The sequence below is a fragment of the Scyliorhinus torazame genome, chromosome 9 (genome assembly GCF_047496885.1).
Source record: "Scyliorhinus torazame isolate Kashiwa2021f chromosome 9, sScyTor2.1, whole genome shotgun sequence".
Taxonomy (NCBI): domain Eukaryota; kingdom Metazoa; phylum Chordata; class Chondrichthyes; order Carcharhiniformes; family Scyliorhinidae; genus Scyliorhinus; species Scyliorhinus torazame.
In genome coordinates this window covers 128,704,864-128,722,864 of record NC_092715.1, presented here as the reverse complement: position 1 = coordinate 128,722,864, position 18,001 = coordinate 128,704,864, and the positions used below count along the sequence as shown (strand labels likewise).

General features: G+C 39.8%; 1 protein-coding gene across 3 annotated transcripts in view; it reads right to left on the bottom strand.

The window, feature by feature from the left end:
- The window catches only part of LOC140429471 (dmX-like protein 1), a 366,142-nt gene that overhangs the window by 184,438 nt on the left and 163,703 nt on the right, over positions 1 to 18,001 (bottom strand). For 2 of the 3 annotated variants that reach the window (XM_072516509.1, XM_072516511.1), the window contains exons 11-15: positions 17,590 to 17,828; positions 15,201 to 15,897; positions 14,404 to 14,525; positions 12,914 to 13,003; positions 10,099 to 10,222 (exon numbers count right to left, since the gene is read on the bottom strand). In XM_072516509.1, the coding sequence (XP_072372610.1) occupies positions 10,099 to 10,222; positions 12,914 to 13,003; positions 14,404 to 14,525; positions 15,201 to 15,897; positions 17,590 to 17,828 (1,272 nt within the window). The remainder of the gene's footprint in view (positions 1 to 10,098; positions 10,223 to 12,913; positions 13,004 to 14,403; positions 14,526 to 15,200; positions 15,898 to 17,589; positions 17,829 to 18,001) is intronic. The other variant, XM_072516510.1, reaches the window with a different exon arrangement.

Below are 18,001 nucleotides of genomic sequence, written 5' to 3'. Positions count from 1 at the left end.
TTCTCTCTACCTATTCCTCGTCTTGCGTGCACGTGGCACGGGTAACAACCCAGAGATAATAACTCTGTTCTAGCTCTAAGATTCCACCCTAGCTCCCTGAATACCTGCCTTACATCCCCATCCCTTTTCCTACCTATGTCGTTGGTGTCTATGTGGACTACAACTTGGGGCTGCTCCCCCTCCCCCTTAAGGATCTCAAAAACATGATCCGAGACATCACGGACCCTGGCACCTGGGAGGCAACACACCAACCGCGAGTCTCTCGCGATCCCACAGAATCTCCTATCTGTCACCCTAACTGTGGAGTCCCCAATGACTAATGCTCTACTCCTCTCCCCTCTTCCCATCTGAGCAACAGGGACAGACTCTGTGCCAGAGACCTGTACCTCATGGCTTACCCCTGGTACGTTCCCCCCCCCCCCCACTAGTATCCAAAGAGGTATACTTGATACTAAGGGGAATGACCACAGGGGATCCCTGTACTGACTGCTTCCTCCCAGCCCCTCTCACCGTCACCCATCTATCTTCATTCTTCGGAGTAACTACATCCCTGAAGCTTCTATCTATGACCACCTCTGCCTCCCGAATGATCCGAAGTTCATCCAGCTCCAGCTCCAGTTCCCTAACGCGGTTTCTGAGGAGCTGGAGATGGGTACACTTCCCACAGGTGAAATCAGCAGGGAAAATCAATGCAAAGACGTGCAATGTGATGCATTTTGTTATGCAGAAAAGACAGACAATATTAACTGAAGGGTACAATTCAAAAGGAGATGAAGGACAAGAGTGACTGAGGGGTATACGTGTACAAATTGCCGAAGGCAGCGGGGCAGGTTGAAAAAGTTTATAAGAACAGGATCCGGGTCAATGATCTTTCATCACAACTGGAAAACATTACATATGTATCTGTTTTCAAGCAAGTAAAGTGTCAGGTAAAGGCCATTGACTTGATACGTCAACTCTCTTTCTCTTTTTTATTCTTTCACAGGATGTGGGCATCACGGGCTTGGCAAACATTTATTGGACATCCCTAATAGCCCAAGAGAAGGTGGCTGTGAGCTGCCGTCTTGAACCGCTGCAGTCCATGTTCTGTAGGTACACCCACCGTGCTGTTAGGAAAGGAGTTCCATGATTTGTGACACAGTGACAGTGAAAGAACAGGAATAACATGAGAATGTCACTTTAAGAAATGTCTGTCTGCTCATGTTACTGCAGTGATGTCAGAGTTTGGGTGGAGCTTTTTAGTTTCACTTTGAGAAAAGCTTGGGTGTGTCTGTGTTTTTTGGTTTCGTTTTTTCAGTGTTGGAGCTGAAGCCAGACAAAGCAGGTGTATTGCTGTTCTCTCTGCCATGAAAAGACTAGCTCTTGATCATTTGGTAAATTCAGAATTATAAATGTTTTCAGTAGTGAATGTAAACCTGATGTGCTTCTGTTAAAAGGTGTTTCTTTTGTCTTCTGGATGTTGTTTGGGAAGTTATTAAGGATTACTTAGTGTTGTATTCTTTGGGGGTTGTACTTGAATTAATGGTTGCTAAGATGTTCACTGTATGTTTTAAAAAGGTTAACTTGAGTTCATAGAATAAATATTGTTTTGCTATAAAAAATACTTTTCCATTTCTGCTGTACCACACCTGTCGAGTGGGCAGTGTGCTCCCCATACCACAATCTATTAAAAGTAGTGGGTCATGTGAACTCCATGATTCACTTTGGGGTTCTCTAAACCCTGGCCCTTAACAAACTGATGGCTCGAGGGGGATATAAGCCTATCTATTGGATTGGCTTAGTGAACGTAAAGACAGTGAAAGGTGAGCATACCGTGGTTGCTTTTCAGGTGCGGTATTCCAGTTTAAATGGGGAGTTTGTTGTGGACAATGGCTCTTTCAGATGCTCTGAAGTTTTTGGGGGTGGAGACGGTCACAAGCAGTACCTTACGGACAGAGACTAAAAGCAGACGGTTAAATTTGGCAAAAACATTGCAGCTAACATTACCTGACAAAATGCGAAAAGAGGTAATTATGGCGGTGGCAAAGCATTTAAAGTTGCCTGAGATACAGCTTGACTCATTGGAAATGGCAAAAATTCAGTTACAAATTAAACAAATGGAACATGAGAAAGAATTAAAGCAGCTTCAATACAAAAGAGAGAAGAAAAATAAAAGGAGCGAGAAGAAAGGAGAAAAGAAAGAATAGCCCTAGCAGAACAAAAAGAAAGAGAAAGGGAGATACAGATCAGGGAAGAAAATAAAGAGAGAGAGTTTGAACTTCAGAAAATGGCCATGAAACATGACAGTCAGTTAAAATTGGCAGGTGTAAAGGGAAAAAAAGGTGGGAGGCTTTCAAGTGTCAGTTGATAGGAATACAGGACAGGCATGTTCCTGTGAGGAAGAAAGACAAATACGGCAATTTTCGGGAACCTTGGATGACGAATGATATTGTAGGCCTCGTCAAAAAGAAAAAGGAGGCATTTGTCAGGGCTAAAAGGCTGGGAACAGACGAAGCCTGTGTGGCATATAAGGAAAGTAGGAAGGAACTTAAGCAGGGAGTCAGGAGGGCTAGAAGGGGTCATGAAAAGTCATTGGCAAATAGGGTTAAGGAAAATCCCAAGGCTTTTTACACTTACATAAAAAGCAAGAGGGTAGCCAGGGAAAGGGTTGGCCCACTGAAGGATAGGCAAGGGAATCTATGTGTGGAGCCAGAGGAAATGGGCGAGGTACTAAATGAATACTTTGCATCAGTATTCACCAAAGAGAAGGAATTGGTAGATGTTGAGTTTGGAGAAGGGGGTGTAGATAGCCTGGGTCACATTGTGATCCAAAAAGACGAGGTGTTGGGTGTCTTAAAAAATATTAAGGTAGATAAGTCCCCAGGGCCTGATGGGATCTACCCCAGAATACTGAAGGAGGCTGGAGAGGAAATTGCTGAGGCCTTGACAGAAATCTTTGGATCCTCGCTGTCTTCAGGGGATGTCCCGGAGGACTGGAGAATAGCCAATGTTGTTCCTCTGTTTAAGAAGGGTAGCAAGGATAATCCCGGGAACTACAGGCCGGTGAGCCTTACGTCAGTGGTAGGGAAATTACTGGAGAGAATTCTTAGAGACAGGATCTACTCCCATTTGGAAGCAAATGGACGTATTAGTGAGAGGCAGCACGGTTTTGTGAAGGGGAGGTCGTGTCTCACTAACTTGATAGAGTTTTTCGAGGAGGTCACTAAGATGATTGATGCAGGTAGGGCAGTAGATGTTGTCTATATGGACTTCAGTAAGGCCTTTGACAAGGTCCCTCATGGTAGACTAGTACAAAAGGTGAAGTCACACGGGATCAGGGGTGAACTGGCAAGGTGGATACAGAACTGGCTAGGCCATAGAAGGCAGAGGGTAGCAATGGAGGGATGCTTTTCTAATTGGAGGGCTGTGACCAGTGGTGTTCCACAGGGATCAGTGCTGGGACCTTTGCTCTTTGTAGTATATATAAATGATTTGGAGGAAAATGTAACTGGTCTGATTAGTAAGTTTGCAGACGACACAAAGGTTGGTGGAATTGCGGATAGCGATGAGGACTGTCTGAGGATACAGCAGGATTTAGATTGTCTGGAGACTTGGGCGGAGAGATGGCAGATGGAGTTTAACCTGGACAAATGTGAGGTAATGCATTTTGGAAGGGCTAATGCAGGTAGGGAATATACAGTGAATGGTAGAACCCTCAAGAGTATTGAAAGTCAAAGAGATCTAGGAGTACAGGTCCACAGATCACTGAAAGGGGCTACACAGGTGGAGAAGGTAGTCAAGAAGGCATACGGCATGCTTGCCTTCATTGGCCGGGGCATTGAGTATAAGAATTGGCAAGTCATGTTGCAGCTGTATAGAACCTTAGTTAGGCCACACTTGGAGTATAGTGTTCAATTCTGGTCGCCACACTACCAGAAGGATGTGGAGGCTTTAGAGAGGGTGCAGAAGAGATTTACCAGAATGTTGCCTGGTATGGAGGGCATAAGCTATGAGGAGCGATTGAATAAACTCGGTTTGTTCTCACTGGAACGAAGGAGGTTGAGGGGCGACCTGATAGAGGTATACAAAATTATGAGGGGCATAGACAGAGTGGATAGTCAGAGGCTTTTCCCCAGGGTAGAGGGGTCAATTACTAGGGGGCATAGGTTTAAGGTGAGAGGGGCAAAGTTTAGAGTAGATGTACGAGGCAAGTTTTTTACGCAGAGGGTAGTGGGTGCCTGGAACTCACTACCGGAGGAGGTAGTGGAGGCAGGGACGATAGGGACATTTAAGGGGCATCTTGACAAATATATGAATAGGATGGGAATAGAAGGATACGGACCCAGGAAGTGTAGAAGATTGTAGTTTAGTCGGGCAGTATGGTCGGCACGGGCTTGGAGGGCCGAAGGGCCTGTTCCTGTGCTGTACATTTCTTTGTTCTTTGTTCTTTGTTGAAATGTACAGTTGGATGATAGTGATGAGGATAGTGAGAAAGAGATTCATAGTCGAAGGTTTGGTGGGGATCTATTTAAATATGTCCAAGCATTGCCAAGGTTTCATGAAAAGGAGGTGGAAGCTTTTTTCATTTCATTTGAGAAGCTGGCTAAACAAATGAAATGGCCACAGGACATGTGGGTATTACGGATTCAAACAAAGCTAGTAGCTAGCGAAGTGTTTGCATCACTACCGGAGGAGGTATCTGGGACGTATGAGGAGGTGAAAAAAATCCATCTTGAATGCATTTGAACTAGTGCCTGAAGCCCATAGACAAAGGTTCAGAAATTTAAGGAAAGGGTTTGGTCAAACATACATGGAGTTTGAAAGGCTTAAACAGAGTAATTTTGATAGATGGATAAGGGCTTTGGAAATAGACCAAACGTATGAAGCTCTCAGAGAAATTATACTTTTGGATGAGTTTAAAAATTCAATTCCTGATGTAGTGAGAATGCATGTGGAAAAGCAGAGGGTTAAAACTGCAAGATCAGCAGCAGAAATGGCAGATGATTATGACTTAGTTCATAAATCAAAGCTTGGTTTCTGACATCAGTTTCAGCCTGTGAGGGACATGAGAACTAGGGACATGAGAAATATTCAAGTGGTAAAGGTAAAGGTGATCTGATGGGAGGTAATAAGGAGAGTGTACCTCAGACTAAAAAATAAATCCAGGACGGTGGAACAGAAATGAAAAATATCGAATGTTTTCACTATAATAAACTAGGCCATGTAACCTCAGTGTTGGTGGTTGAAGAAAAGCACTGGGAAGGCTGATGTGGTAAAACAGGATAAGACAGTGGGGTTTGTTAAAGTGGTAAAGGAAAGCCCAAGTGAAGCGAAGGAGTGTACAGCCTGATCAAGAGGTGATGGATAAGAAGGTGCCAGATGTCTTTAAAGAATTTACTTGTGTGGGTAAAGTTTACTCATGTGTATCAGGAGGAGCAGGTAAAGAAGTCACAATTTTAAGAGATAAGGGAGCAAGTCAATCTTTAATGGTAAGAGATGAGGAGTTACGCAGTTTAGGAAGAATATTGCCAGAAAAGGTGGTAATATGTGGAATTCAGGGTGAGAGTAGTGTTCAATTATATAAGATACGGTTGGAATGTCCAGTCAAGAGTGGTGAAGTGGTAGTAGGAGTAATAGAGAAACTATCTTGTCCAGGAATACAGTTTATCTTGGGTAATGATATAGCTGGATCGGAGGTGGGAGTGATGCCTACTGTGGTTGATAAGCCAGTGGAAAATCAGAAAACTGAAGCGTTGAAGGATGAATATCCTGGGATTTTTCCAGATTGTGTTGTAACAAGGTCGCAAAGTCACAGGTTAAGACAAGAGGAGAAATCAAAGAGTGAAGATGATGTTGAAGTGCAATTATCAGAAACAATTTTTGATCAGGTAGTTGAACAAGAACAAGAACAGGTGGAGGATGAGGCGGATATTTTTAGTTCAGGAAAATTGGCGGAGTTACAACAAAAGGATATAGAAATAAAGCAGATGTATCAGAAAGCATATATAGAAGAGGAATCTGAGTGTATACCGGAATGTTATTACCGTAAAAGTGATGTCTTGATGAGAAAATGGAGACCTTTACATATGCAGGTGGATGAAAAGTGGGCAGAAGTTCAAGTAGTATTGCCGGTAGGGTAGAGAAAGGAGGAGTTGCGAGTTGCACATGAGGTACCAGTGGGAGGTCATTTGGGAATAAGGAAAACTCACGCTTAAATCCAGAAACATTTTTATTGGCCTGGACTACATAAAGATGTAGTTAAATTTTGTCAATCATGTCACACATGTCAAGTGATATGGAAACCTCGAACAGTGATAAAACCAGCGCCCTTAATACCCATTCCAGCATTTGAGGAACCTTTTACAAGGGTCCTAATTGATTGCGTAGGACTGCTTCTAAAACGAAAAGTGGGAATCAATATCTTTTGACTATAATGGATGTGTCTACTAGGTTTCCAGAGGCCATTCCAGTACATAATATTACAGCTAAAAGGATTGTGGAGGAGTTACTTAAATTCTTTACTAGATATGGACTACCCACAGAAATACAATTGGATCAAGGATCAAATTTTACCTCAAGGTTATTCAAAGAAGTTATGGATAGTTTAGGAATAAAACAATTTAAATCAACTGAGTACCATGCAGAATCGCAGGCAACGTTAGAAAGGTGGCATCAGACATTAAAGACAATGTTGAGGGCTTATTGTCAAGATTATCCAGAGGATTGGGATAAAGGAATTCCATTCATACTATTTACAATTAGGGATGCACCAAATGATTCAACCAAATGTAGTCCTTTTGAACTAATATTTGGTTATGAGATAAGAGGACCACTTAAATTGATTAAGGAAAAATTGGTCAGCGAGTACTCAGAAATTAATTATTGGATTAAGTGTCAAATTTTAGGGAATGATTAAATAGAGCAGGTGAATTGGCTAGACAACATTTGAAAGTTGCACAAAATGTGATGAAACGGGTAGCGGACAAGAAATCCAAAGTTCGTAGTTTTGCCAGTGGAGATAGAGTTTAGTGTTGTTACCAGTGGTAGGTGAACCATTAAAAGCAAGGTTTTGAGGCCCTTATCAGATTGAAAGGAAATTAAATGAGATGAATTATGTGGTAAAAACACCAGATAGAAGGAAGACTCACCGAGTGTGTCATGTGAATATGCTTAAAAGGTACTTTGAAAGGGAAGGAGAGAAAAAGGAGGAGGTTTTAATGATTCTAACTCAAAAGTGACGAACCAAATCCAGGTGACAGTGAATTTGTCATACCTCAAATTAAATTGGAAAATGAGGATGATCTTAAAAATTGGGATAAATTGTTGAGTTACCTTCCGGAGGAAAAACGGACTCACCTGAAAGAGTTATTGATATCAAGTGGGCAAGTTTGTAGAGATAAATTGGGAAGTACCTAAATGGCTATACATGATGTAGATGTGGGGAATGCTATTCCAATCAAACAACATCCATACAGACTTATCCATTTAAAATTGGCACAGGTTAACAAAGAGATTGAGAGTATGCTTAAAAATGGCATAACTTAAGTGGCTGGCAGCCAATGGAGCTCACCCATAGTGATGGTACCTAAACCAGACGGTGCCCAACGTTTGAGTGTGGACTATAGAAAGGTTAATGCAGTTTCAAGAATGGACTCTTATCCTTTCCCATGTTTGGAGGATTGCATTGACAAAGTGGGATAATCAGCATGTATTTCCAAACTGGATTTACTTAAAGGTTACTGGCAGGTACCTTTATCCGAAAGGGGGAAGGAGATTTCTGCTATTGTGACTCCAGATGGTATATACCAATTCAAATTTATGCCATTTGGCATGAAAAACGCCCCAGCCACATTTCAACGGTTAACTAACAAAGTTGTTTCAGGATTACCCAACTGTGCGGTGTACATCGACGATCTAGTAATTTTCAGCCAGACATGGAAAGAACATTTGAAACATCTGATGGAGTTATTCGATCGACTTCAGGTAGCAGGTTTCATGATAAGCCTAGCCAAAAGTGAATTTGGAAAAGCCCAAGTCACTTTCCTTGGCCATACAATTGGACAGGGTCGAATGGTCACACAGGATGTGAAACCAAGTTATTGAGGCGTTTTCAATCCCCTCAAAACAAAGGAAAATAATGCGATTTCTTGGCATGAGTGGATTTGATCGAACATTTGTGCAAAGGTTTTGTAGCGTGATTGCTCCACTGATGGACTTGCTGAAGAAACGTCTAAAATGTCAATGGACAGCAGAGTTTCAACAGGCATTTGATTGCCTGAAATCTGTGATAACCAATGCTCATATGTTGGAGAATTGCAAGTGACTCTGTGATCAGATTGAACTAAAGTATCTGACTTTAAAGAGAAATGTCGAGGCGGAGAGAAATGGACGGACTGTGCAGAGACCTTCTTGTTCAAAGAGACTGTCAATCAAGAAGGATTTCAGTTGAAGAACAAAAAAAAGGACTATATTATTATACCTGTTTGCATGTGTTGTTTTTTGAAACAAGAAAGTATCTTTATTGTGTGCATTTCTTAAAGGATAGTGAGAAGGTGAAAAATGAAACCATCTTGAAATTGATGGGTTTTTTTTTCCTTTCGGGGAGGTGTCATGAGAATGTCACTTTAAGAAATGTCTGTCTGCTCATGTTACTGCAGTGATGTCAGAGTGTGGGTGGAGCTGAGCTCTGGCTCTGCTTTTTAGTTTCACTTTGAGAAAAGCTTGGGTGTGTAGTTTTTTTGGTTTCGTTTTTTCAGTGTTGGAGCTGAAGTCAGACAAAACATGTGTACTGCTGTTCTCTCTGCCATGAAAAGACTATCACTTGATCATTTGGTGAATTAAGAATTATAAATGATTTCAGTAGTGAATGTAAACCTGATGTGCTTCTGTTAAAAACTGTTTCTTTTGTCTTCTGGATGTTGTTTGGGAAGTTATTAAGGATTATTTAGTGTTGTATTCTTTGGGGGTTGTATGTGAATTAATGGTTGCTAAGATGTTCACTGTATGTTTTAAAAAGGTTAACTTGAGTTCATAGAATAAACATGGCTTTGCTTTAAAAAGTACTTTTCCATGTCTGCTGCACCACACCTGTAGAGTGGGCCATGCTCCCCATACCACAATCTATTAAAAGTTGTGGGTCAGGTGAACTCCATGATACACTTTGGGGTTCTCTAAACTCTGGCTCATGACAGTATAATGTTCCAAGTCAGGATGACATGTGAATTGGAGTGGAACTTGCAGGTGGTATCGTTTTCTGGCACCTGATGCCTAATCTACTAACATTTTCAAGCATTTATTTTCCTGATTTTGAGGTTTTATAACAGGATTATCAGCAATAATTTTCAGCAATGGGAAGAGCGTTCAGGTAAAAGAGTCTTAGTATAAGGTTGTATTTTGAAGGGTTTACGAGCATTTGAGGGCAGAGTGGAGGTAGGAAACCATTGAACAGAGAGCTTTCAGGACCAATGGGTCTGGGATCATTTGTAAAGGGTTGCTAGGTTTCCCGAGGAAATTAATCATATTGTGAAATGCACAGTTTGAATGTTTACATTTATTTAAACGTTGTTTTGGTCCAGTTACTAAAATACAGTAAATATTATTTTTAAAAAATAAACAGTTCTGATTGTTGATAAAAGTTCATCAACTTAAAATGTTAACAGTTTCTTTCCACAGATGCTTCCTGACATGTTGTGTACTTCCCACATTTTGTTTTTATCCCAAAACTAATGAATATTTGTTGCAAAAGAATAATTTTGGAAAATTACCAAAATCGCATGCAAAATGAAAAGATAATGTTAGCAACAAAAAAATATATAAATCGAAAGCATTAAAATATTACAAATTATTTAAGACTGTTACAGAGGTGAAAGGGTTGCAAAGCCAACCCTTGAAATGTGATTGTTTCGATGTTGCAGGAAAGATAAACAGAATAAAAGCAACATTACTTCATAATCAGTCAAAAAAGTGCAAAGACGATCTTGTTAAATTACATGCTCAAAAATGTATGAACTTACAAACGGAACAAAACAATATAGTGTACTATAATTGAAAAACATTTTGATAATTATATCTATGTGACAATTTTGGAAAAGTAGATCTGCACTAAACAAGACATTGTACCTGTTTCCTTTTGTGAACTGATTTCATCGGAAGCCTGTCTTTCATTTTGCTGCATTTTCTTGGGTTGATTGACTAATATAAAATCCTCCTTAAAGACGTGAAGTAACTGAGTCTCTTTCCCATACTAAAATAAAACCAGTGTTCAAGTAAGTAAATTACAAGGTGCAATTATAATTTCTTCATACATAGCTCAAGTAAATTAGGGCAGGAACAAGTAGGGGGCTGGGGGCAGGAGAGGAGGTGGGGAGAGAAAATGAGAAAGAGGAGGGAGAAAATAAGGAACTTTCGTGACCTCAGGATGTGCCAAAGCACTTTACAGTCGATGAAGTATACTTCAAGTGTAGTTGCTTGTTGTGAAGTGCAGCGGGCAATTTGCGCATAGCAAGGCCCTACAAACATCAAAGTTATATTTATCAGATAATTCATTTCTGTGGTGTTAGTTTAGAGATAAATACTGGGCAAGGCAGAATAGTTGAAGAATTCTCTGCTCTACTACGAATAGTACCAATGAGATCTTTTAGGACCAACCAAGATAAGCAGACCTTCTATTTAACCTCCCATCCGAAAGGTGGCATCTATAACAGAACTGCACTAAAGTATCAGCCAAGATTACTCTAGAATGGAACCTGAATCCACAACCTTTCTACTTAAGGATAAGTGCTATCATTGAGCCAAGGCTGAAACAAGGACGTCTGTAGTTATCGCAGTAATTCAATTTGAATTTATATTTGTTTGCTTTGACACTTGTTTATCTTAAAAGCTGATGAAAACATTTGTGATTGATTGAAATCTCACCTATCTGTTTTGATTTTACTTCCTTCTGACTATGCAAATATTGTCTTCTCATGCATCTAACAAAACTATTGTCATGTGAGAGTACCTTTAAAAAATGGATGTTTATCAAATAGCTGCAGTGATGCCAGAGTGTGGGTGGAGCTGGGCTATCTGTCTGTTTTCATTTTTGTTTTTGAGCTGGCAGCTAGAGTGTGTGTTTAGTTTTGTTTTCAGAGTTGGAGCTGCATCCAGCCAAACAAGATGTAATTTTGATCTCTTTCTGCATGAAAAGAATGTCTTCAGATCACTTGCTAATTTAAAAGTGATAACTGTTCTCAGTAGAGAATTTAAATCTGCTGTCTTTGTCAAAGAGGGTATTTGTCTTATGGATGTTGCTAGGAAAGATTAAGGGTTACTGATAGAGTACTGTATTTTTTGGGGGGAGTATTTGAGTTGATAGTTGCCAAGATGTTTGTGTGTGTTTATAAAATGTTAACTGGATTCATAGAATAAACATTGTTTTGTTTCAAAAGTACTTTAGATCTCTGTTGCATCACACCTGTAGAGTGGGCCCTTGTGCTCCCCATAACCAAAATCTATTGAAAGTTGTGGGTCAGGTGAACTCCATGATACACTTTGGGGTTCTCTAAACTTTGCCCCGTAATACTATTCTTGATTCTGAAGATGGAAAGTTTTAATTCAGGTTACAAAGAATACTGCACATGAATTTTTATATGTCTTTGATGTGGTTTCCCTGATGCATGGATGCACTGTCGTCCATATAACTGCAGCTTTAAGGCAACTGATTTTTACAGGAATCAAATGTGAGCAGCACCAATGGACAACACTAACCGGGTCAACTCACAGCCAGAGATAAGTTATAAGTTTTTGCCTAAATTAAGTATGATCTGCTTCTGTGTCATGAGAGTCAAAGGTTTCGGCCCATGGATCTTCATGTGACTGAACAGGCCAATTCTTAACCCACAAATCTTTGGACCCCTGGGGAAGATCACCCCACAAAATGTGGGATCCACAGTCCTGGGATTTCTTCCTTTTCTGCTTCGATATTGGGATTCAAAGCACGATTAATCTCCAAAGACAGGTTGCCACCATTCTGAGAAGCAATCTCCTCACAATCAATGCTGCTGTGTTTCAAGGGAGACTTCAGAGTATCTTGGAAGCATTTTCTTTGTTCTCCACTGGAAAAATGGTCATCTCACAGTTGAAAGAACAGGACTTGGAGGGGTAGGCTGTTTTTGTCAATTAACCCTTTTATTTATATTTCAGGAAAAAAAACTGAGTTGTTGGGGGAGGGTGGGCTGAAGAAAAAACTTAGTGGTCGAAATTGCCATATCCACGTCAGAGCTCATCTACTTAAATTTAAAACAGCGGTGTGCTGGTACATCAAATGTTATCAGCTGCGATTCAGTTGTTCACACTCTTGTCTAGGTTGACATCCCAACGTAGCACCAAGAGGATACAACACTGTTGAAGGCATAGTCGTCTCACTGTGGTCTTTAAAAAAGCAGGCAAGTTTTCCTCAGTCACCTGGCCAATATTTATCCCTCATTCAACATCTAAAGCTTATTTGTAACTAATTTCTGCTTTTCTGTTTGAGAAGGGTTATTGTGTGCCAATCGGATGCTACATTTCCTGCATTATTGCAATGATGACATTTCAGAAGTAGTTAATTGGCTGCAAAGCATTTTGGGATGTACCTGGTGGTTCTGAAGTGAAATGAAAATGAAATGAAATGAAAATGAAAATCGCTTATTGTCAGAAGTAGGCTTCAAATGAAGTTACTGTGAAAAGACCCTAGTCGCCACATTCCGGCGCCTGTTCGGGGAGGCTGGTATGGGAATTGAACCGTGCTGCTGGCCTGCCTTGGTCTGCTTTAAAAGCCAGCTCTTTAGCCCTGTGCTAAATGAGCGTGATGTTAATGGAAGTTCTTACTTGACACCATTATTATGTCAGTATGTTCATGCGAGTACATCAACATATGTGCAATAAGTAGGAGGAAAGTGCTGGTAATAATACTTACTAGCTCCGTAATTGCATCTAGTTCTATAATGCATCCTGGTCTTGCTGTTGATTGCTGGCTTACAATATTGAAAACCTCTCCAACAAATCTCTGTGATAACATATCAAAACAGCTGAATTACTGTCTTTCAACACATCTTAAATTGAAGTAACTGCTTCAAGTACAATTTTCATGGATAGACTGTCACATGATCCTACATGGATCATTAAGTGCAGGAGGCCATTCGGCCCATCGCATCTGTACCGGCTCTTGGTAAGAGCACCCACTTAACCCCACACCTACACCCAACCCAGTATCCCCACCTAACTTAAGGGCAATTTAGCATGGCCAATCCACCTAACCTGCACATCTTTGGACTGTGGGAGGAAACCGGAGCACCCCGAGGTAACCTACGGAGACACGGGGAGAATGTGCAGACTCCGCACAGACAGTGACCCAAGCCGGGAATTGAACCTGGGACCCTGGAGTTGTGAAGCAACTATGCTAACCACTGTGCTACCGTGCCACCAATGATGCAATAGAGGAGTCAGTGGCACAGTGGTATTGCCGCTGGACTAGTAATCCAGAGACCCAGAGTCATGCTCTGGGGATCTGGATTTGAATCCCGCCTCAGCAGATGGTGAAATTTGAATCAAATAAAAATCTGGAATTAATAGTCCAATGGTGACCATGAAACCATTGTCAATTGTCGTAAAATCCCATCTGGTTACTTTAGGGAAGGAAATCTGTCGTCCTTACCTGGTCTGGCCTACATGTGACTCCAAACTCACAGAAATGTTGGTTGACTCTTAATTGCCCTCAGGGATGGGCAATAAATGCTGGCTCAGCCAGCGATGCCCACATCCCATGGAAGAATTAAAAAATGCAATACCAGTTGCCAAACATCCTTTTTTTGTTTTTTGCTATGTCTATCTATCATGTGGGGGGGGGGGGGGGGGGGGGGAAGAACTGGTATATGAATATCATAAAATCGTCCCTGCTTATCCCCCCTCAAAGAAGGAATTACTCATGAATTTGCTCACAAAATGTACTCTGCTGAAAAGCATATTTAATTAAAAGTTCAATCCTTTTGAGGCCTGCTGAGACAGTTTGAGAACAAGTTCAGTATAATAATAATAATAATAATTGCTTATTGTCACAAGTAGGCTTCAATGAAGTTACTGTGAAAAGCCCCTAGTTGCCACATTCCAGCGCCTGTTCGGGGAGGCAGGTACGGCAATTGAACCTGCACTGCTGGTCTTGTTCTGCATTACAAGCTAGCTGTTTAGTCCACTGTGCTAAACCAGCCCCTCTTTGCATATCAAAGATGCAACATGTAGATTGGCAACAACTGGCACAAATGTGTGCTGTGAAATCAAAAGTACAAAAAGATTAGCATATTGTGGCCCATTTCTACACGGGAGTTGTGCATGCTTAAACAAGATACAAAAGGACAAATCAAAATTTGTATCACTTAAAATGGTATTTAGCATAATTAAACTTCCACTTACAGAGATTTCTGGATTGGAAAGTTCACTTAAAAGCTTTTTAGCATCAATAACAGCTTGGTATAATCGCAAATATTGGCCATCGCTTGCCACAAAACAAGCACTAGGAGAGTTGCAATATGCACCTAAAATAAAAAATCATCAAGTTCAATTATCATATTCCATCCAACAGCCACAAAATTATTGCGTGGAAGATAATGTACATTACTGGTGACTGACACCACCAAGCAAGATCCTCCAAAGAATTAGGACACTAAGGAAATGGGTGGTTTAAGTGAAACAATTTACTGTCAGATAATGAAAATAAGGGAAGCCTGACTTAACCAAAATTACATGCAAAGCAATAAGTTTACAGCAAATTCATGCTCAGACGATCAGACCAGAATTGTTCAAATGGCATTCTTCAACAATATATCCTGTGTACTTCCAAATACAGAATTGTGTTTATTATTTGATTTCAATAATGAAGTTCCAATTTTGAAAGTTAGCATATTTTCTTGTAGTGGAGGATTAGATAATGGGACACACAAAGTCGCATTGTTCTGATTCACAGGTTTCTTCACAAACTGGATAATTAAGGCTCTGACAGCTGCATGTCAGATTTTAATGAAAAACACAAAGTACAGTAATAAACTTGACATGGGAGTCAAACAAAAACATCTGTATCCAATAAAGTTACCATGTATAGAGTTAAATATTTGAAAATAAACGGTCCATTTTCCAGTTCACTGGCATGAGAAGCTACATTCGAAAAAATGAAGCAGTCATTTGTGGATTCAAAACATACATGCTGTACTTACCTAGACAGTAACTTGGGATTAGAGTTGGCAGCCAAGCCACATTTGAAAAGGCTGAAACATGGAGGGAATTGATTCTGGCCAACTCTGACACCCCTCCAGAGTACGATAATGGCCCGACTGGATCTACTCGCCACAGAATTAGTTCACTATATATTGAATTAGAATCCTGGAATGTAGCTGCTGTACTATTTTCTCTCTGGTATCTTGATACTGAATCGCTGCATTTTAAGGAGTCAAAACTCCTGCCTTCATTGTACAGGTTTCCACCATCTGGTGTTCGTACTGCATTGTGGTAGGAAGTAGTCAGCAGTAAGGGCAAAACTGAATGACATGCTAAATCATTGAGATGAAAGCGATGACCACAGTAACGTGACTTATGAGACACACCAAGGACAGTTGAAAATGCAGACTCTTCTGCAAAGCTGACAGCCCACTGATTCAAGGATCCATCTGCATGTTTGGAGATCATGAGCACATTAGGTGTGAAGATGCTCAGTTTTAAACTACCAGATGATTTATTTTGGCCAGCAGAGATTAACATGCCAGATGTGGAGTGTGTAAGGCCAGGTGGCTTCAGTTTTCCTTGTTGAATAGCCAGGTCTACATTTTTTGTGCAGGCATACATAACTATACTCTTGCTGAGAGAGTTTGCATCACCAGTCGGGAATGCCACAGGAATTCTAGAGGCAAATGAAACCTAGAAAACAAAAGTATATACATATTTTCAAAAAGGACAGTTAAAACCATCATTTTCATTTTTTTAAAAAGTTTAGACAAAGTTTATTTATTTTTAAGTCTACAATTCATCACTGTTAAAGCAAGTTACACAATAAGAAACAAATCAAATAATTGTTGTAAAGCTTGTGCAGCAACAAGTTTCAATTATCTGGCAAGAAACAAAAAGTTTAATATTGGAATTCATCATGTGGTTATCCCTTTCAACACTTCCAAGATAACTCCAATGTGGTGTACTAAACTTCCTACAGGCATTGCCAGGTTCTCTCATTCGAACATTCAAGTTGCTGAACAAAATAAAGTTTGACCTGTTCGCCAAACTAGTAACAGAGCCAAACATTAACAAAATAACTATTAAAAGTGAAATAGTTGGAAATTGAATTTGCAAACTAGTTTTAGGACAAATAGAAACAAGTTAAATCTGAGCTGATCATGAGTTTGATAATCAAGGTGAAATTGCTACAGGGAGAGGAAAGCACAAGAAAAAAAGGCACAGAATATTTTTGCAAAAAAGATCTTGTATCTTCATATTTAAAAATATTAGGTTTATATATAATAAAAGCATATTTCAATTTCATTAATGCAACAAAACTAATGTCAATATTGTTGCAATATGATTGTAATATTTAAGGTTTTCCTGATGGTGACAGCACAAAGAGTTAGGCATAATGAATCTGCTTAACACAATTGTAGGATTAACTGAATTTTACACATCTTTTAAATTATAGCGGGCAGGGGTTCTTTAAAGTGATGAACTGACAATAAAAAATTCCATGTGCAAAATGAGTACAAAATGCAAAACAGCAGATTTGTTTTCACTTTGGTGAATGCTTTTCAATGGCTTTGCTGTCAAAAAAAAAGCATCCTTTGCAGTGATATCGTGGTTGTGCTCTAATTCACCGGCTGACCACTACGAGTCTCATTAGTATATAGGTGAATGTTAGAGTCAGGTAACCTCAGACTGACTGGATAGCTGGAAGAGAGGTTGCTTGTGCATGATCATACTGTTATTCATCTGCTGTTTTGTACATAGTTGACCCACAGTTAATGTTAATAAATCGTTTATAACCTTAGCTACAAGTGTTCCTGCAATATAAATCAGGTCATCCAACAAGAACATTACATCCTTGAATTTTAATTTTGATCAATATTGAATCTGGTTGAATATTGATCTTATGAAGGCAAAACTGGTATCATGATGGGGAAACTAAGTTTACAAATTAGTGAAATAAAAGAAATAGATTGCAAGAGGATCTAGTGGACATTCTGAATTCTCCCTCTCAGTACCCGAACAGGCAGCAGAGTGTGGCGACTAGGGGCTTTTCACAGTAACTTCATTGCAGTGTTAGTGTAAGCCTACTCGTGACAATAATAAAGATTATTATTATTAGCTACTCACTGGAAAAATTGTCTCTACTTTTACTCTAATTCGAGTATTTGGGCACATAGCTTTCAAATCGGCCCCTGTAATTTTCTGTGCATTGTCTGTCTGGACAAAAACTGAACTTCCTGACTTTTCGACACTTTATTTTCACTGTTCTCTTTAGAATTTATGGAAAATTCTTTATGTATATTAGCAACAATAAAAATGGATCAGAAACTGGAAATCTGGCTAATTGAAAAAGCAATATTTGGAAACAGTTGGGTGCTTTACCTGCACCTGTCGAAACATTCCGGGTTGATACTCATCCAGCCAATCAACATGCCACACCAATAAGGATCCATCCATGGGATGAATACTGAAGAGCATGTCTGCATTCTTGTTCCATTCTGCTAATAACACTTCAATTTTATGATCAATCATGACAGCTGCTGAGGTCTTTTCTCCAGTACTTTTGTCTGAAAGTACAGATTGCATAAATCCTTTATGATATTCACTGTTTTCATCAATTTCTGTGTGAAGGAAAGAATGGATCAGCTTCAATTTATGAATCGTTAATGGTAAACAGTTACATCATGTTCTATTCTTGTTTTTAATTGCTAGAATACACATTACTTGAAACACTGTGAACCTTGGTGGATGTCAAAGTGACAATACATTTTATACCATAATTCTAATTTACGGA